The 21,628-nt window shown below is 43.3% G+C and overlaps 1 protein-coding gene across 3 annotated transcripts in view; it reads right to left on the minus strand.

Annotated features, from left to right (window-relative positions):
- Nucleotides 1-1,159: 1,159 nt before the first annotated feature.
- Nucleotides 1,160-21,628, minus strand: part of TBX5 (T-box 5) — a 54,851-nt gene continuing 34,382 nt past the window's right edge. For all 3 annotated transcript variants that reach the window (XM_011928700.1, XM_011928698.1, XM_011928697.1), the window contains 2 exons: nt 13,464-13,690; nt 1,160-3,331 (listed from right to left, as the gene is read on the minus strand). In XM_011928700.1, coding sequence (XP_011784090.1) covers nt 2,757-3,331; nt 13,464-13,690 — 802 coding nt within the window. In that variant the 3' untranslated portion in view covers nt 1,160-2,756. The remainder of the gene's footprint in view (nt 3,332-13,463; nt 13,691-21,628) is intronic.

Below are 21,628 nucleotides of genomic sequence, written 5' to 3' on the forward strand. Positions count from 1 at the left end.
TTGGACATTGTATCCTTAATCCTACTGATTCAGTGAAAAGATCCACTATAACAATCGTTTGGAACCCAAAGAGGTTAACCTGTATTGGTTATGAAATGACAGTGTCCCTTGTCTGATTTGTGAAACTTGCTGTGAACATGTTTTTAATGATTTTCCAATGGTGGCAACTGTTTGAGCTGTGGGGTGGGGATGCTGATTCCTAATTTGGATGATGTTCCTTTGAGAGGGTAAGACTGACTGTTGTATAGAGTTGATAAAATTAGTTTCAAAGGCAATTTCTTCAAAGGCAACTCTTTAAAAAAAAAAAAAAAACTGAACCCATCAGAATAAATATCTATTTGGAGCACAGTCAGAACCTGTTCAGTGAAACTTTACTAATGCAGTCCTTTGGGGGAACAGGAAAGCCATTGACCTAGTTTCTCCATTGCACTTGAAAGAAGCTGAATTGTCATTTCTTTATCATTAGTTCACACTTCTCAGGGCTTCTTTGCCTGGGAAAGGTCCCAGGAGACCTGATTAAATGAATAATTTGTAATCAACAAGCCAATTGTTTCTTTTTCAAGGGGATGTGGCATATTTGATAGCTCTTGATAATTTGAGGGGTGTGGGCATCAAAATTACAAAAACAGAACAAATCTGCAGCACAAATGTACTCACCAATTTGCTGCTCTCTTCTGTCCCGTATGTGTTCTAGAGGTCAAGTTCACAAATCCTAGATCCATGGATTTAAAATAAATATCTGATTCACTAATGGTTCATCAAGTTATTTCCAGTGGAACCTCCAAAATGCCTGGCTCCAACACTTCATTCAGAGAAAGAGATTCTTGAAAAACCCAAACATTAGGTGTTACATGTAGTATGATCGATACCGTTTTAAATCAGTTGGAATTCCTAAAGACTTTTCTTCTCCAGTGCCTACACAAATTCCATTAAAACAAATAACCTCATTCCAGGGATATAAACCAGTGGATACATATATTCAGCTTCATCGCACTCAAGGACAATAGATCTCAAATTCCCCTGAGATGGGCATGAGTAATCAGGTGCGGTGAGAAATTCACATGCAAGACAACCCCTTCCTGTCTCCTCCACTTCCTATCCCCTCTATTCAGTCGGTAGAAAGAACATGAAAAAAAAAAATGGGTGTTCAAGTTCCTTGTACTTGTTTAAGCACATGGTATTTATTAGGCATTAATTGGCACACAAATATAAGGCACGAGTACTTAGTCCTCACCCTCCCCCCTTAGCAACATAAAAAGACATAATCGCATAGGGACACTCACTTACAAACACACTTGCACTCTCTCACGTACTTAAACACACTCAGCCTCACATCTTACCCTGTTCTGTTTATTAGGGTCTGTTTAAAAAAAAGGAAAAAAACTTCTTTTTAATCAAAAAAAGCAAAGCACATTCGAAAGAGGAAAAAAACAAAAAAACACAAACTTGGTTTTGAGTATCAATAAAATTAAAAGCTCTTGGCCAGCTCGTATGCTGGGTTTCATTTCATGTTATTACTTAATTAGAATTCCTATTTATAAATAAATAGTACCAGTAAAATATTACATCTGAAGAACCCTACCATAACACTTTACTTACACACTTTTTTTTAATACTGTTTTCGGCTTTCAGTAAACACAGTTTTGTGTCGGCATTGGTGTGGGCGTGGTTTCTTTGGAGAGACATCATCGGTGACCGTGTCTTGCCTCTTCTGTAGGAATTATGCATTTTGCTTCACATCCAGTTTGGTTTGTTGGTGATGGAGGTTTGGAAGGTTGGGCTGGCCTTGTTTTTTTTTTTCAAGTTTTTTTTTTTTAATCAGGAAGAATATTTATTTTGGCTTTTTGTCCACAACTCTTGTCAACACAGACCTTGCACTGTTATCACAGTCCTGCCTGCATGTAAACCGGGGCTTTTAAAGTTTTTCAAAGCAAGCTTTCCGGAAGGGAAGCTATAGGCCACATTTTAGCGACAGACAGCTGGAAAGACAGAGCTGGCAAGACGGTAGGGCTGAATAAGACAGGATGCCAGGGGGCGTCAGTGTTATCCTGACTCCATGGGTAAGTAGAGGCAAAACTGAGCATGTGATATTGGAGAAGGCAGGACAAAACCAAAGCAAATGGGGACATAGGGAGGCTTTTCAGAAACATCACATGGCAGAGGTAGGTGCTTTTCTTAGTCAAGGGGAAAGGTGAATTTAGGTTTCAGGGGTGGTTTACTTGAAGGGAATCCCGCAAGTACACATTTGGAAATATACTTGCCTCAGACCTCCCCCCAAATAAGGGACTAGGTCCCATTAAGAAAATTGAAAGAAAAAAATATATTATCATTTATTATATAACAATGTCAACATTAACACCAAGACAGGGAAAGACTCCAACTACACACTAGGGAAAACACTCAATGAGGCAAGACTTTCTAGAGCCCAAAAGAAGGAATGGGGGAAGAGATCTGGGGAGTGGTGTGAATGTGGCTGGTTGATGAGTGTGGTGGTCGTGGGGGGTGGGACTCAGCTTTTTGTGTTTTTTTTTTTTAAGTTTTGAGACAAAACAAGAAAGTCACATTTTTTAAATTGTGGTTTCAAGCTACTGATTAGATCAGCATCCAGCGACCTTGAGTGCAGATGGAACATTGGGTGAAATGAAAAATCTTGTCCGTGGGGTTCTCTTGGCTACTGTCTCTCTCCTTCTCTCTCTTTCTCCTCTATCTCTCTCTGTCTCTCTCTAGGAAATGTCTGTTGTGAAGCAGGCTTCACTTTAGCTATTGTCGCTCCACTCTGGCACCATGCCAACTCCATGCACCGAGTGGTACTGATGCGGGGACAGAGTCCTTGGCACGCCATGCGAGTAGAGGAACTCAGGGGGCTGAAGGGTGCCAGGGGACTGCAGGCCAGTCTGAGGCCCACACTGCCTGACCACAGGCTGGTGGGCCACGGAGGTCTGGTGCTGGAACATTCCCTCTCCCAGCTGTGGGGAGCCATGGTTGGCCATGCCTGCCAGCCGGGGGACCAGGGGTCCCGAGGTGAAGTGAGCAGAGAAGTGCTGGTAGGGTAGCCTGTCCATGGGCTGCACAGTGGTGACGGTGCAGCTGCTGTAGGAAGGCATGCTTGGCCACGTGTTGCAGCTGATGTCCTCCAGGCTGGGCACAGGCTCACTGGGGGGCGCAGAGCTGGCATACATGCAGGCCTGCCGCTGTGCCGACTCTGTCCTGTAGGAGGCACCCAGGCCCTGCTGCTGTGGGTAGCTTGAGCGGTAGAAGGAATCTTCTTCACTGGGTGATGTCTCCATGTAGGGCTTCTTATAGGGATGGTCTGTGGTGGAACATTCTTCCTCTGTGAAGACAGGAGAGACAGCAGTGAGGCCAGGAGCAGGCACCAGGCAGCTAAAAGTGGAGACAGTTATTTGGCCAAAGTACTGAAGAATAAAGCCTGAGAGATTGTTAGCCCTAACCACCATTCTGAAAACAAAAAAAGGGGGGTGGACTGTAGCGTAGGCTATGGAGTTCTATGCAAACAGTTTGACCTTTCTGGGTTCAGCTTCTTCATCTGTAAGATGGAAAGGGAAACAATAGCATTTCCTACAAAGGGCAGTGTTAAGAATTAAATGGAAAAATGCACGAAGCACTTAGTCCAAAACCCAGAAACACTCAATAAATAACAACTAACCAGGTGCAGTGGTGCACACCTATAGTTCCAGCTGCTTGGGAGGCCGAGGAAAGAGGATCACTTGAGCCCAGGAGTTTGAGACCAGCCTGGGCAACATAGTGAGAACTCCCACCTCAAAAATAAATAAATAGCAATTATTATTATCTTTCCTCTTCTCCAGCATGTACATTTCATAAAAGCAGGACATTGTCTGCCTTATCCGTCACTTTATTCCCAGAACTAGTAAACACCTACTATTAACAAGAGCATCAACAATAAGTCAAGACAAACACATATAGTGTGTACTCTGCGTAGCACGATTCTAAGCACTCTCCATAAAGTACTGCATTTAATCCTCACAACAACCTTACCGGGTGGGTTTTACTATTATCCTTATCTTACAGATGAGAAAAAAAGGACTCATGGAGGTTAAGAAACTTGCCCAAGTTTTTACATGGCTGATAAACAGTAGATCCAGGATTAGAATCCAAGTAGTCTGACTACAAAGTCTTTGTTTTTCACTGTCTTGATACATAGAGAAGGCATGCAATAAATATTTGTACGATGGATGGATGGATGGATGCATGGATGGATGTATGAGTGGGAGGGAGCTTGAACGAATGTTCAAATGATTTCCTGATTCTTTATGTGAGCAGGTGCCTAGTTAATACTTGTTAAGTTGGTAAAAGTTAATATGTTGCTGTTTCCTGCTGAGCAAGTCACTTCCCTTCCCTGTGCACTAGTTATTTCCTAGTGTAGGGCAGTGGAGATAGTTCTGTCTCTGAAAGGGGGTCTCATTTCACCACTTTGGGGCCACTGGCCCCTTTGAAAACAAGCAAAAGTGCTGGGCTCTTTCCTAGAAAACTGCATTGAAACACAATGTTTTGAAAACTGCATGTGCATACAAGGCTTTGCATACAATTTCAGGGAGTTCAAAAACTCCCTAAATCGCAGACCCCAGGTTAAGAAGCCTAGCTAGACATGTCTGGATTTGAATCAGGCTCCTTTACTTAATATCTGTGTGATACCAGCAGGGCATCTACGCTCAGAGACTCATCATCATCTCCGAGTCAAAGTGAGTAATACTTACCTTACTGGGTAGCTAAGAACTAAGTAAGATTGAGCATATAAGTCTCCTGATTTCCGTCAACACAAACAGCTCTTGTTGCAGGGGTAACACCACCAGTCAAGCTCATGGCAGACATAATTCACAATAATACCCTCAAGGTATTCCCTTCAGGGGAAGCAATGCTTGGGGATATCTACCAAGGTGTAAACCTCAACACAGACTCATTACTTATCTGAAATTTTACCTTCCAAACTGAAAATTCTCTTTCCTCATCTTTCTGTCTCTTTCTAGTCAATAAATGTTAAGGAGTTATGCCTGTCTTTGGAGGAGTGAAGAAAAATGAAACACTGGGGCATCCATGCAACTCACTGTGATGGCTGATGGCCATGAAAACAGAATGCTGAACTAAATAACAAGAGGAAATGATCAGAGCTATTATTTATTGAGTACCTACTACGAGACCTTACTCTTCATCTCACAGTAATTCCTCAATTACAGTGTCTGCTGTAATGCCTGTCTCCATAAAGGCAGAACTAAAGCTCAGAGAAGTGACTTGCCCAAGGTCACACGGCTGAGAAGGAACAGAGGCTGGAATCCAAGCCAGACTGGATTCATTTTGCCTACACGCCTTACTTCCAACTCTCTAGATTTCTAATATCCAGTGCCACTCATGCAATCATATAACAGATAATTACTGAGCTGCTCCAAAGTGCTAGGTATTGTGCCAGGTGCTGGAGATAGAGTGGTGAACAGGGTAGACATGATCCTGTTTTTGGTGCATGTCCTCGATCCCAGTCCATCCTACCATGAGCAGTAAGTGAGGGAGGCTGACACTCTGTGACTGAGAGGTGGTCCTCAGATATAAAGACACAAGTAAGCCATTGACTCAAGAGTAAATCCTTTGGCTTTGGACTGTCTTGTAAAACAGTTCCCCAACCCAGGTAGAGTAGATTGGGTTTGGGTTCCACCAACCAGCTCCATTTGTATCAGTGTCCAAGTGACACCCACAGATAAGCCAAAAGTGTCCACAAACAAAACATATCTATGTTAGGGTTGTGCCCACTTAACGGCAAGCAAACTTATTTTCAGCTAGACTCTTTCTGGGCCACATGTGGGACCTATAGGATGCCCAAAAAGTTTGTACCAAAAAAAAAAAATATGAAAAACACATTCTTTCAGGTGTTTTATCTACATCATGCCAACCATGCAGATGTTTGAAAACATCCAGATGAGTGAATGGCCACATTTTTCACCTTTTAACTGTGCGGTTGTGTGTGTGTGTGTGTGTTTGGAGTCTTGAAGACATTGCTATACTCAGCTTTGTTTTGTCCTCACCACCTCCTCCCTTGATTCCTTTCCTTCCATTCTTCCTTCCACCCCCCAGATTCATAAACCTGAGTGTTTCCATTGTTGCTGGAATCATAACCTTTGGGTTTTCCATTTAACCAGGCTGTTCCTCTTTTCAATAATAGAAAGTACAGCTGCAGGGCACCCTTGGCAAGAGAAAAAAAAAACAAGGCAAACTAACTATTCTCAAGTTTCTGATCCCCTTCCAGATTTGTTACAAGTAAAAAAGGAAGAATAATAAGAAAACGGCCGGAACACATTTTGGAAAATCATAAAATTATACATTCCAGTCTTTAATACCCCAAAGATCAAATGCAGAGCACTAAGAAAAACTCAATTTTGGCTTATTGATAAAAGCAGGTACTGAATATTCTCAAATTCCTCTGAGGCCTCATCACATTGTAAAGAAATTCCAACTCAAGGATCCACATTTCAGGTCAGTCATGATAAATGCTCTGGATGTAATCTCTGTGTTTATTTTGGTTATGGCTCAGTTTGTTTCTGTTTTTCCTTTTTCTTTTTGAGAGCCCAATAACTGTTCAACAGCAAAGACCTATCTCTGGCCAAGTCATGATTAGCTTTCAGGGTTGGTAAATGTGCGGTTGTGTGTGTGTGTGTGGGTTAAGAGTTAAGTATCAAGTCTTCTGATGAGATGAGTCCACAACTCAGCTTCAGAAAGTTGCATATTAAGAGTGGTCAATTACATTGCAACTATCCTAAACCCAAATGAGTCTCTTAGGTAACAGTAAAGTTCCTCATGATTCTGACCATTCATGATGTCATGGCGCTGTAGAAAACTCTAGTACTTTGGACTTTTCTAGATGTTTTTGATTCTAGATAAAGTGACTTTAGTAATGTATCCAGGGCACAGATATTAAGGCACAGAGTTATGGCTCCAGTGATCACTGGCCATGTGACTGTGGATGAATCACCGGGTCATTCCAATCTCAGTTCTTGATTGTAAGTGGAGATAATACCTGAGCTTTTTATGAGATTTAATTTGAGGTAATACTAAGTGCAGTAGAGTTTTTATCTTCCTTGCACATGAGGCATTCAAATCTTGTCTGTCCAAATGACCTGGTCCATTCTCTTTTCCCTCTTTCTCTTTTGGAAGACTGGACAGATAGCATTCTGAAAGCTGTCCCATACTTAAAAGTATTTGGGTAGATTACAGAGCTGGAAAGCTCACAGAGTGCTTTCAAATACTAATCCTATTGAGCAAATATTGTCACTATTCCCAAATGGGTCATTTCTCTTGCCAATTCAGTTCATTCAGATGAAGAACCATTGTCGAGTCTTCCCAGACAGAGACCCTGAAACTCAGAGTAGTAATCTTTCTAGCTGAGTGACCTTCAGCAAGTTGGGAAGGTGGCTATAATTCAGGCCTTCTGACTCACAAAGCAGTGCTCATTCTGACAGATGGCCCCAGGCTTTCCATTTCATGCAACTCTACATGCTCAGCCAACATGAAAAGGTAGCAAACCTTGACTCTTATGGATGAGTAGATAGATGGATGGGTGGGTGAATGCATGGGTAGATGTATGGGTGGGTGGATGGGGGGATGGATGAATGAGTGAGAGGATCGATGGATGAGTGGGTGGATGAGTGGGTGGGTGAGCGGGTGGATGGATGGGTGGTTGGATGGGTGAATGGATGCGTGGATGTGTGGGTGGGTAGATGGGTGAATGGATAGATGGGTGAATGGATGAGTGAGTGGATGGATGAGTGGGTGGATGGGTAGGTAGATGGATGGGTTGATAGATGGGTGGGGGGATGGATGAGTGGGTGGATAGGTGAGTGGATGGGTTGGGGGATGGGTGGATGGATGAGTGGGTGGATGGATGAGTGAACGGATGGATGAGTGGGTGGATGGCTGAGTGAGCGGATGGATGAGTGGGTGGATGGATGAGTGAGTGGATAGATAGATGATTGATGAATGGGTGGATGGAGGAATGAGTGAGTGGGTGGACGGGTGGGTGGACGGGTGAATGGTGGGTGGACAGATGGGTGGGTGGGCGGATGAGTGGGTGGATGACTGGCTTTTTGTTTTTGTTGTTGTTATTTGTTTTTGATGTCCCCATGCTCTTAGCTCTTAGCATAAAGTAGGAAGAGTTGGAATGGTATTGTGGGAAGATTCTCAACTAGAAATCAAAAGAGTCAGTTCCAAATATCACCTAGTCACTACCTGAAATCATTATATTTACTTACTGGCTTATTATATGTCCCATCCAGTAAGAATACACGTTTCTTGAGAGCAGGAGCCTTTTCCACTGTGTCCTCCACTTATCCCAAGCACCTAGCACAGTTTCCATTATACATTAAGTGCTCAATAAATGAAGATTAACCTGATGCATCCATCCCAGTTCTGCCACTCATCGGCCACATAAGCTTAGAATCTAACCCTGTCTCTTTGTCCTCCATTAGACCCCTGCAAAACAGAGATGGGTGGCATCTCCCCTGGTTCAAAGACTGCTGCAGGGAGCTGGAGAATCAGCAAAGGAATGGATGTGAAATCTCATTTTAAAACACACAGCACTGAGAAAATGCACCCTACAAAGCCCTTTTCCGTATCTAATTCCCCTTCCCCTCTCAATCTCTAACTTTCCTTTGAATATCTGATTCAACTCCTGGCTATGCTAGAATCTTTATTTGGGTTGCTTTTGCTTTATAATGTGAGTTGGGGTGAGAGTCAGGGGTGGGAGGAAAGACAGACAAGTGCTGTCCCAGGCCCTGGGGTCCTCGATTTCATTGAGTGGCATTGATAAAAGACCTTCCCGGCTTTTTTGGCTCAATCCATCGGGAGAGATAGTTTGGAGACAGCCGGTTCCAAACACAAGGAGCCCTCTGGCCTGCCTGCCTGAGCCTGACTCCTGGGCTCATTGGAAAGGAGACAGACAATGAGGGGAAGTCAGATAGTGGGGCAGGCAGGGGCCAGGGGGAAAACCACCCATGGAGTTATCACTTAACGAGAATCCCAACTGGAAGGAAACCTCAGCTGATTCCTTATCACTTTACAGTGTGGAGGCTGATGATGAATTGCTATTTGTTGTCTCCTAGGCAGGACAGAGAGCCCTTGGCTGGAATGTTCCCTGTCACTGGGAGCTCCCTTTTGGGGGTGGAGGGAGGTGAGAAGGGCAGAGGTTTCTGGAAAGGTGAAAGGATTTCTCCAGGGTGCACACTCCATTCACCCTGAGCCCACAGGCCTCAGTGTACATCTCAAGCTGGGCCACTCATGAGCTGGGTGACTTCGGGTAAGTTCCCCAGTGTTGGTTTCCAAATCCACAAAGAAGGGGCAATTCTTCACCTTGTTATCGCCAACCCGCCACTAAGACCTGATTCCACCCACATCTCCAGCTTCTCCCCACACCCTGGTGGGAGTCACCATCTCCTGTTTCAGACCGCACGACGGCCTTTCAGTGGGTCACTGGTGCCAACTAAATAGTCCTGCGCTATCATAGCAAAGTGACGGCTTCCAAATAAAGAACTTAGGCCTGTTACTCACAAATTTAAATCCTTCCAATGGATGTGCACTAGTGGTGGGATAAAATCTGACGTCCTTCATTAAAATGGCTTATACAAGTTGCCATCTCGCTGGTCCCTGCTTCCTGTCTAGCCCTCATGCCCCACCACTTTGCCCTTGCCCTGAGTGCCAACATCCCAGCCTTCTGTTCACTCCCAGGTGGCAGGCTCTCCCTCAGCCAAGGGGCTTCATGCATGCTTTCCTCTATGTATGGATACCCTCACACCGCCCACTTCTCCTATCCAACACTCACTCTCCTCTGATCTCAGTCTCAATGCTTCCCTGATCTCCCACCCTAGACTGACATTCCAGTTTGATATTCCTTAACACTTTGTATATCTTCTTTATAGCATTCAATCATTTATTTTATTTTATTTATTTTATTTTTTTCTTTGAGACAGGGTCTCACTCTGTCACCCAAGCTGGAGTGCAGTGGTGTGATCACAGCTCACTGCAGCCTCGAACTCCTGGGCTCAAGCAATCCTCCCGTCTCAGCCTCCTGGGTTAGCTAGTACCACAGGCCTATGCCAACACGCCAGGCTCATTTTTTATTTTTTGTAGAGATGGAGTCTCACTATGTTGCCCAGGCTAGTCTCAACTCTTGGGCTCAAGCAATCCTCCAACCTTAGCCTCTCAAAATGCTGAGATTACAGGTGTGAGTAACAGTGCCAGGCTTCACAATTTCAATTAAGCAATTTATAATTACTTGTGTAATGTCTGACCTGTTTGCAACAGTGTGAGCTTCATAAGGGCAGGCCTGAGGCAAGCACATGTTTATTGAGCACTCATAGGTGCCAGACACTGTTCTAGGTGCTTTCTGTGGATGATCTCATTTCCCCTCATCACAACCATATCAAACAGGTGCTATTGTTATTCTCACTTTGCACAAAAGATAGTTGAGGCCCAGAAAGGTAAAACAACTCGCCCATGGGCACACAGCTGCAAACTGTGAGTATTTCTACAATGGATCAGCCCCCAACTCCATCTCCCCCAGTGGCCCCTCCAAGCTGATTTTAAGTTCATCCGAGGATCCATTAAATGCTCCATGAAAGTCAAGTCATAACCTAAGAGTTTGTGAACCTTGCATTCAAAGCCTCCCCGCCGCATCCTTTAGGAATGCATTTATAAGGATGCTGCTGTAAATATTGAACCTAAAAAGCATCATGATCCTTTTTAACTTCTTCCTTCCCGTCTTTTGGTCTGGCATTAATTTAATCGATTAGAGATCCCTAATTCAAACCTGGTGAGCTCTTAATCAGCATGTCTGACCCAGTCTCAAAGACAGATCTTCAGTGGAAAATGAAATTTTGAGATTGTAGCAGATGAGCAAAGGTAACCAAGACAGTATAGAGTGGTGGTGAAACGCACAGGTTTAGAATCTGCAGACCAGGCTGGGGTTCAAGAACCACTGGCAGTTTTTGTTTGGAACCTTTCTGAGCCTCAGTTTTCCCATTGGTAAAGTGGGCTAATAATAGCATCTACTCCATAGTGTTGTCAAAAAAGCTTGATCTGGGACTTAGGAAGGGCACCCTTAGATATAATATAAAACAGAATCTCTATTCAGGGACCTGTATCCCATGGGACATTCTTAACCTCCTGCTCGTGCCTAAAGAGGCAGACATATTTGCAGGCATCTGGTCTCCAGTCCATCCGGCAGCAGATGTGCCGGGAATCATGCCAGGGAGCCTGTTGGAGTGATATTGCTCAGGCCTTTGAGATTCAAGGAGTTTGGATTGGCTTCAGGTAAGTCTGGAAGTCAGGCCTCACCCAGGTCAGCTCCCAGCCCCATGTAAATACCAATGACAACTCTTCCCTCCTTTAAAACACAAGATTGGTAAGTGTCAAATAGTCAAACTGTGTTACTTTCCTCATGTAACCCCAGCTCCAGAAAAAGCTACCAAAGCATCCATTCCCATTGGTTGTTAGCGACTTGTTTTCTCCTAAAGGTCTAGGCACTGGGCACTGGATTCACAAAGGCTTGTGTTGACCACTGAGGCTGTGAGGTTCAACAGGCCACTTTGTAGATTAACATTGGTGTCGTTTAGAGAAAAACAGTTACTACTTTCTGAGTCAACCCTTAGATAACATATGTGTATGATTTTTTGACATCTTTGTACCAAGCCTATGAGATGAGTTGTACCCTGAGGCCAAATTTACAGACTTTTTTAAATGAGGCTTGGAAAGGTTAAGTAACTTGTCACTATTTACAAAAATTTTTAAATTGCAAAGGTGAACTTCATCCTGATTTATTCTGCAGACCATAAATGTAAGCTTTAGCCTACACCATCCCCTCTGCATCTGTCTTCCCAAGCTCTCACCTAGAGAGGCAGTCTTCACTGGGAAGACTGATTAAATTAATGCCAGACCAAAAGATAAGAGGCAGATTCCTCCTGGGAATCATTTTCTGGAGTGATACCTGCCACATACCCAATCATAGCTACCACCTACTGGGTACTTGCTAACTATCAGATGCTTTAGGGAACATCATCATTTACAAAGTGAGAAACCAAGGCTAGGAGAGGCTAGACCTGAGTGAGGTCACACAAGAAGCAGGGAACAGAGATGAGATTTGAACCCGCATCTCTCTGTCCCCAAAGCCTGCAGTCTCCCCACCATGCCATCTACAGCTCACGCCAAGCAATGGTTCTAGCGAGCTGAATTCCACCACACCACCTGTGCCAAACACTTCTATTCTGGCTCACAAGAAGGGCCGCCAGGAAATTCTTTCTTTAGCATAGCCCCTTTAGATTTGAATAACTTAGGGAAAAAAGCCATTCATTTCTCATGTGGCAAAAAAAAAAAAAAAAAAAAACACGGAATGCCTCAACTTAGTAGATTTAAATGGGGGATGAGATGTGAAAATCATTTGTGATGTGTGTGTGTGTGTGTGTGTGTGTGTGTGTGTGTGTGTGTTGGTTTTTATCAGAAAAAAAAAAAGACTTCAAAATCCACTTGGGAGAAACACTGACACAAATGCCAGAGAAACATTCAGTCACAAGGGGTTTTCCTACATCATGGCTTGTAATACAATCAGGCACCACTCAAGCAACCTCCCTGCCTACCAGAGGGGGTTGCAAAATAAACTCCGTTTTCAGCTTTCCAGTCAATTCTTCCTCCTTAGTGGTTAAAAATAAAATGATGCAGTCTAGGTTCATAAAAAGATATCCAAAACACATTCTAAAGTTTAAAAGGGGGAAAAAAAGCAAGTTGCAAAATACATACAGTGTGATTTCATCCATATTAAAAGGTTTTTTTAAAAATGTTGGGTGTGGTGGCTTATGCTTGTAATCCCAGTACTTTGGGAAGCCAAGGCAGGTGGTCACTTGAGCCCAGGAGGTTGAAATCAGTCCGAGCAACATAGTGAGACCCTGTCTCTACAATAACAAAAAGAAATTTAGTAGAGTATGTGAACGCATGCCTGTAGTCCCAGCTACTAGAGAGGCTGATGTGAAAGGATCACTTAAGCCCAGGTGGCTGAGGCTGCAGTGAGCCATGATTACACCACTGCACTCCAGTCTGGGTGATAGAACGAGACCCTGTCTCAAAAAAAAAAAGTAAAAATAAATCTAGTTCATTCTCTGCACTCTCCGTGTTTGTGTGTGTGTGTGTGTGTGCGTGCATGTGTGCACAAATGAATACAATAGGTCTGAACATTTCAAATAAGCTTTCTCCAAAGAAGGGGCTGGAACTGGAGGTGGGAACATGTCAAGGGAACTTTTAGTTTTGGCTGTATGGTTTAAATTTCTTATCTCCATGTATTTTTGTGTTGTTTACATTTTTAAATAAATAAAGTAAATAAATGCACACTCCTCCCCCGCACCCCCAACCCAAGGAAAGGAAAAGGTAAGAGAGAAAGCGAATTGACCAGAGGTGATCACACTCACCTTTTCTCTTGGTGCAATGGTAAATTTGGTTATGCTCCTGGGGCAGTGGGTATGGGTTGGGTGGGGGCAGGAGGTCCTGGGAGGGGCCAGAAACACCGTTCTCACACTGGTATTGGGACCCCAAATTGGATGAGGTGGGGAGAGCTCGAGACTCGCTGCTGAAAGGACTGTGGTTGGAGGCCACTTTTTGCCTCACGGTGCTCCTGGGGACCACGGGATATTCTTTACTGAAAGAGAAAAGATAGGAGATAATGCTTATCAGTGCCCTGATACAGACTTCCTGAGTGGCTGAACCAGGCATGAGAGAATCACCAGAAAAGTCACAGAATAAGGAAAAAATGGGGTCTTTAATAAATTAAATGATCCACTTATATTCATGTCCATCACATTTCACAAATGTATATTTGGGTACTAATTTTTCATGCCTTATATATCAGGCAAGTAGATTTACCAACAGTTCTATACCTAAGCAGAAAAGTAAATAAACACCCCCAGTTAAGAACCGCTTTGAACAATCAATAAACACACATGGTATTTTGAAATACGCCAATTTAGTCTACGTATGTCTTTAAATTCTCTAATTTGAAAGCTAGTTAATCTGAGTATTTATTTAGACTTAACCTGTGGGTGTCCATCTTTAAGGTGCGGCTCAGGTCATTGCCCGAAGTTAGTAAAAACTGGTAGCTGACCACCTAGGAAGGCTAGGAAGGTCAGGTATAATCCTAGGTTACTCTCATCTGGATAGATGGCTGCTAGTGTCTTAGAATTTCCTTCTGAGCTTCTGTCCTTGTGACCACTGATGAACTTAACTTCTCCATACCTTAGTTTTCCCATCTATAAAGCAGGGATAATGAATGTCCCCAGTTCAAAGGACTGTTGATAGAAGAAATGGGTTAATGAGTTAATCATGAAAAGACTCTGAAAGGTACATGGCACACAGTAAATGCTCAACAAATGGCAACCATCATCATTACTGTTATTCTTTTGGGCAGAGAGAATAGAGGGAGGGAAAGAAAATGAGAAAGAAGAAGGAATAAGGACATAGAAGATTAAAAAATAAAAAGAAAGAAAAACAGCATGGGATCTAAGATTACGCAGCTCCCAATCCAGGCCCCATCCCTATCCCTTACGGGCTGTGTGTCCATCTGACACATAACCCTCCCCTGAGCTTCAGGGCTCACACAGGCAAAGTGAGCATAATAAAAATTCCATGACATCATAGGTATAGCATCCCTCAATGTGCTCAAAATCCGGCTCCTCACACTCTTAGGATTGGTCCTCCACATTCCCTTACCTTCAGGTTTCATACCAGGTGTTCCCATTTTTTTTCCTTAGAAGGACTCAGTAGAAACCTCTCCTGGGAAGAAGGAAAGTCGTGCTGTGCAGCACGAGGAGGCTCAAAGAAAATGAGAGAGGTGGGGAATGGATCAGATGTGGGAGGTTGCAGAGGAGTAGAGAGAAGGTGGGCGGGGGGAGGTGCTTCAAGATAAAAGGGACAAAGAGAGAAATATCCAAGTATGTGAGACAAGAAGAGCTTGACCCCTAACATCCCATATCCAGCATTTAGGATGGGGATAGGGAATCTTGGGCATGGCATTTACAAACTGCATATATTGCTATACAGCATTTATAAAATATTTTGGTAACTATATTTCAAACATAACTGGCTTCCCTTGTAACCTATGTATTCTATTTCATGCATTTAATCATATTATTCTTAGAGATGATTCACAGACTTCAACACACTGCCAGAGAAACCCATGGCATCAAACAGGTTAAGAACCCTAGAAGGAGCATGGGTCAGTAAATCCCAAACTTCAGTCAGACACAATATTCACCATGACATAGAACCATCCATTCTTTAACTTATGACATTTTAAAAATTAATTATTTATCCAAATAAGTTAAGCTTCACTATAAGTGATCATATCTGTGAAATTACAGGCTTGTGGTGCTAATTATAGTTCTTTTAATGCAATTAAGACAAATGTTTATGTGCTTATGGTCATAGCAACTCAGGAGGCTGAGGCAAGAGGATTACCTGAATCCAGGAGTTTGAGGCTGCAGGGTGCTATGACTGCACCATTGCACTCCAGCCTGGGTGACAGAGCGAGACCCTGTCTCACTCAATCGATCAATCAATCAATCAATGCTTAACTATTAAAATTAAAGAGTATACCTGAAATAATCTCATGTGCAAAGAGCTACACATAATGCATTTTGAAGGATCTTGAATTTGTCCATTTCATCCTTCCTGTGACTCTATGTGGTAGGTATTATTTTTTATCCCATTTTACAGACGAGGAAGTTGAGACCCAGGGAGATGAAGCAACTTGTTCAAGATCAGAGTTAGAAAGAGACACAACTAGAACTCTAAACCAATCATTTCCTCATAACTTTTGCATTGTCTCCTAATGACGTCTTTCAAGTTTTACAACACAATATGCTTTTAGGGGAGCAGGGTTTGGGGCACAAGACTCTTTCCACTTCTACCCCCTCAAGTGTGTGAACATCTCTACCCTATATCCCTGCCTTTGTTTGTCATGTGAAAGTACGTCAGAGTGGCCAGGCAGGGACACCGAGCATTTGCCAAGTTTCCATGAGGCTATAGACACCCTTGGGACACCCAGGGGTCTCCTAGCCCAGCTTCCCTGTGCCATCTCAGAACCAAAGCTGGAGCCATCTGAGCGGCTGCACCAGTCAGAATCTCCCCCTGGAGCCAGGAGGCTGAAGGGAATGGGATTAGCTTTATGGCTCTTGCTTTGTGGTTCAAGCTACGTAATGGAAAAAAAAAAAAAAAAGAAAGAAAGAAAGAAAGAAAAAGAAAAAGAAGAAAAATTATAACAATAAAACGTTATAAAAGTTGTCAAAACTCGCTGGCAATTCTATTTAGATCCATTTAGTTCCAATATTTCACTGTCAGAGCTCCAAGAGGAAGGGGGAAATCTCTTTTGGTTTTATATTTTTAATAGGAAAGCTTTTGCTTTTTAATTAAAGAAAATAACCTCCAAAAAATGTTGGCTGAGAGTATTTACAAGAAAATATATCAATGGACTCCGTGGAATTCTCTGTTCCAGTACAGCCAAATTGCAAAATTGCTCTCTGGAAAGGCCAAGTCCTGCTTTTGATTACCAACACAGAAGTGGGAAAAGCAATATTATCCCAATAACCACTTGTCCCTCACAGCTTGTTTCCCTCTCAGGAGCCTGAAACATCATCTCCATCACCGATCATGAACATCTCCGTTAATGCCTGAAATACAATGTCCCCAAACCCCTCTGACAGGTGTGAAAATACGGGCATGGAAAGGGGAAGTGACTTCTCAATCATTATAGAATTACACAGGCAAAGGAAAGAAAATGTTAGAATCAAACAACAGCGGGGCAATTTTCACAGAGCCTATCCATGGATCAAAGGAACGATCAATCAAAGAAACGTGGTTAGTATCATTATGGCAGAAATCTCTAAAGTCCTCCAGATGAGAAGATAAAACTGTTTTCTTGTACAGCTTAAGAACATCCATGAAGAAGCAAGGACACAAGAGAATTAAAGTGAAAGCTGAAAAGCCCTTGTGTCTCTGGAAATACAGGCAGCAAAAAAGTCTGCTCTTTTTTCAATCATCATCATTTTCATTCTCATCTACATTGTTCTTCAAGTGCCTCCTAATGTTCCAGCCACTGTACTGCTTGACTTATATGCTTATCCTGATTTGATCCTGGCAAGAACCTCATTTCACAGGTATAGTTAGATTTACATTAGAGATAAGAAAATGCAGATGGGCCAGGCACGGTGACTCATGCCTATAATTCTAGCACTTTGCGGGGTGGAGGCAGGCAGATCACTTGAGGTCTGGAGTTCAAGACCAGTCTGGTCAACATGAAAAACCCTGTCTCTTCTGAAAATACAAAAATTAGCTGGGTGTGGTGGCAGGCACCTGTAATCCCAGCTACTTGGGAGGCTGAGGCAGAACAATCACTTGAACTTGGGAGGTGGAGGTTGCAGTGAGCCAAGATCATGCCATTGTACTCTGGCCTGGGCAACAAGAGTGAAGATCTGTCTCAAGAAAAGAAAAGAAAAAAGAAAAGAGAAGAGAAGGGGAGAGGAGAGGAGAGGAGAGGAGGGGAGAGGAGAGGAGACAAGAAAAGAGAGAAGAAAAGAAAGAAAAGTAAAAGCAGGTGCAGAGAGGTTAAGTGACTTGTCCCAGACCACACAGCTAAGAGGCTGTGTCTCACCCAGGGTCAGTCCTATTCCAAATCTCGTGCCACCTAATACTTTTTAAAAAGCACATACACAGAAATGTATCTTCTCATAGTTCTGGAGATGTGGGTGCTAGCGTGGTCCGTTTCTGGTGATGCCTGTCTTCCTCGCTTGTAATGGCCGCCTTCCCTCAGTGTCCTCACATGCCAGGCGGGGAGGGTTAGAGTGGGGAACTATCTCTCTCTCTCTCTCTCTCAATTTCTTCCTCTTTTTTATAAGGCCGCCATCCTGTGAGATTAAAGCCTCACACTTATGACCTCATTTAACCATTTTTTTCCCATCAGTTATCCTCTTTATTATTTTCACATAACATTTTAAAATTTTTTTGTTTTGCGGGAATAGGTAGTGTTTGGTTACACGGATTAGTTCTTCAGTGGTGACTTCGGAGATTCTGATACACCCAACACCTGAGCAGTGTACACTGTACCCAATATGTAGCCTTTTATCCCTCATCCTCCTCCTGCCCTTCCCTCCAAGTCCCTATATCAAGGGGAATAGTGGAAGGGGGGTGAGTGATAAAAGTCCCTATAAGCCCACTATTTCAGCCACCTAATACTTAATAATAAGCAATTGTTACCTCCATACCAACTAATTAGCAAATCCCACTTTAGAAAGCATGCCGGTAATGAGAGAATTGAACATTGGCTCCACCCGGGCAATAGCAAGATCTACTGATCAATTCTACTGTTTGCGGAAACTTTACTTTGCAACAGTCAAATCTCACTGCGCTCTCTCTATCAAGCAGCTATACCTGCATCTCACGGACAAGCTCTGACAAGAGTCTGGGCCCCCCCTACCCCAACACGAGGGGGTCCTGAGTACCTCGGCTGGCCTTGGGTATCAGCACCCACAGTCCAGCTTCTCCCCAGCTCTGCCCTTCTCTCACGTTCTGTTCCACGTGAGCGAGTGCAATGAATGACGCCATTGTCGCCGGGTCTGGGTTGTAAAACGTTACAAGGGAATATTGAAATCCATGGCCAAACTGCATCCTCAGCCTCCCTCCAGCTAATGAACACCCCGGAGAACGCTTTCCACCACAGCTGACTGAATTGGCCTTTTCACGGGAGCAGGTGGTAGGGGCGCTGGCATGTTAGGACTTTTGTGTTTGTTTGTTTTCCCCTGGTGATCTTTACCCAATTTCTGGCAGCCTTTTTCAAACAACTAAAGCAGTGCACTGGGGCAAGGCAAGGGACTGTAAAATCTCTCTTCTCTTGGAGCAAATTCCTCTTCTCAATAGTATTTTAATCTGTGATTAAAATTAAAAGGGAGGCCACATCGCCCCTTGAGAGCTTTCTTGATTTATTAACATTCTAATAAACTTGAGGAAGTGGTTCTGATCTAACATGCGTGGGCACAGTAGGGACTGTGGAGGGCACACCCAAGGCTGGATTTAGCCTAATGCAAATAGTAAATAATCACTGGCCTCTTCAAGTCTGCCAAGTGCTTTCTCAGTTTACACTACACCAGCAAGCTGGAGAAGGGCGCTGGGTACCATGTTGCTGGTGAGAATAAGGGGACACAATGTTCTCACTTATAAGTGGAGCTAAAGAATGTGTACAACGTGGGCATAGGGTGCGGAATAACAGATATTGGAGGCTCGGAAGGGTGGGAGGCGGGTGAGGGATGAGAAATTACTTAATGGATACAATGTATACTATTAAAGTGATAGTTATACTAAAAGCCTGACTTCACCACAATGCAATAGATTCATGTATAAAAGCTAGCCTTGTACTCTCTAAGTTTATACAAATCTCAAAAAAGAATGGGGGTGAGGGCACAAAGAAGGCTATAAAACTTTCCCATTGTTGGTTTTTTCTTTTGTTTATTTTTAAGACAAACACTCACTCTGTTGTCCAGGCTGCAGTGTGGCGGCATAGCTCACAGTGACTCCAAGCTCCTGGGCTCAAGGGGTCCTCCTGCGTCAGCCTCCCAAGTAGCTGGAACTGTAGGCATGTGCCACCACACCCAGCCAACAGTTGTATTTTTTTTCTAGAGATGGGGTCTTGCTATGTTACCCAGGTTGGTTTTGATCTGGCCTCAAGTGATACTCCCCTCTGCCTCCCAAAGCACTGGGATAATAAGCATAAGCCACCTTGTAAGGCCTAAATTTCCCATTGTTGACTCAACCAGGGCTATATGACTCGAGGGATGCCAAGAAACTCAAAAGCACTTCTCTTTCTGGCCTTAAGTACCCACCACTTATAAAAATTTTGGTTTGGGTCCTTGGGTCCCTCTTGTTAAATCTGTAGATAATATAGTATCAGAGTGGTAGCATCAAGCTCAGGCTCCAAAGTCAGGCCAGGTGAATGTGCCTTCCTTCAGTATCCAGCCACGAAGTTGACCTCTACGTTGCTGGCTAGGTTCTTCCTTTTCCCAAGCCTCAGTCTTCTGTCTGTAAAATGTGGATCATAAAATAGCCACTTCTTTGGGGTATAAAATGAAATGATGCATGGAAAGGCTTAGCATATATATATATATATATATATATATATGCACACACACACATACACACTGGGGACACATTGCTCAATAAACACTATTTTGTGAATATACATTATTATATTTTGGAGAAGAGGTTCTTAACCAGCAAGGGCTTCAAATGGGTATAAATACCCAAAAATATCAAATATTTAGAGCTGGTCACTTTTTCAAGGAAGAGGTTCACATTTGCATTGGCTACTCAAAAAGGGTCTGTGATTCAAAAAATGATTTTGACTCAAACTATAGAGATGGTCTGGAAATCACGGGGAAGATTCTTGGACAATTCATGACATCACCCTTTGTCTCAGTTTCCCTGTTTGCAAAACGGAGAACGAAAGGCCTAACTCACAGGGTAGGTGTGGATCCTGTAGGTAAAAGCTAGATGTAAAGCTACAGACATAAAAGGACAATTCAAGCTAAACTTTGTAAAACTACAGACATAAAAGGACAATTCAAGCTAAAGTTTATTTGTTTTTGAGATGGAGTCTCGCTCTGTCATCCAGGCTGGAGTGCAATGGTGCAGTCTCAGCTCACTGCAACCTCTGCCTCTCAGGTTCAAGCGATTCTCCTGCCTCAGCCTCCCAAGCAGCTGGGACTACAAGCGCCCACCACCATGCCCGGCTAATGTTTGTATTTTTAGTAGAGATGGGGTTTCACCCATATTGGCCAGGCTGGTCTTGAACTCCTGACCTTGTGATCTGCCCCCCTCGGCCTCCCAAAGTGCTAGGATTATAGGCGTGAGCCACTGTACCCAGCCTCAAGCTAAACTTTTAATGAATTTATGGTAATAATTCACCAAATAGTCTAGTACTGAATTGAACAGTTCAATATTTTAGTCCAGTCTTGTAAAACTAACCATTTAAACCAGCTTAACTATGTCTTAGGTTTAGCCTTTTCTTTTACATGATTTTGGAACAGGGGTAGGGTGGTAAGAAGGAGTCTTCTGAGGCCTCAGTCCTTCTGGAAGCTGGAAGGCTACAGCTTTCTCAAACTGCTTTCTGTACCAAAGGGATTGTCTTGAGTCATCTTTTGTCCCAGGGAAAATCACGTGAAGGCCATTGATCATTCAGAAGTAAGCCAAGGACTTCCTGGTGACCTTCGCTTCTGATAATGACCTTGGTAAAGTCACCCAAAGCAACTATTTCTGAAGGAATGCTAAATGTTTTGTGTGCTAATATAAAACTCTGCCTCCTTCCCTGTTCAAAACAACTACAAGGTAGCGGGTCTCTTGGAAAATAAAATTTTAATGTGAAGATATTGATTAGTGGAGTTGGGTGGTTGGGGGACATGGCTTAGGGTGGGGATGGACAAAGACGAGGAACTTCCTCTAGGGGAGTTGGTTTCAAGCGTGGCTGCATACCATCGTCACCTGGGGAATTAAAAATACATGTACTGACACCTAAACTCACCCCCAGGGAATTTGATGT

Source organism: Colobus angolensis, unplaced genomic scaffold (genome assembly GCF_000951035.1).
Source record: "Colobus angolensis palliatus isolate OR3802 unplaced genomic scaffold, Cang.pa_1.0 Scaffold79, whole genome shotgun sequence".
NCBI lineage: Eukaryota > Metazoa > Chordata > Mammalia > Primates > Cercopithecidae > Colobus > Colobus angolensis.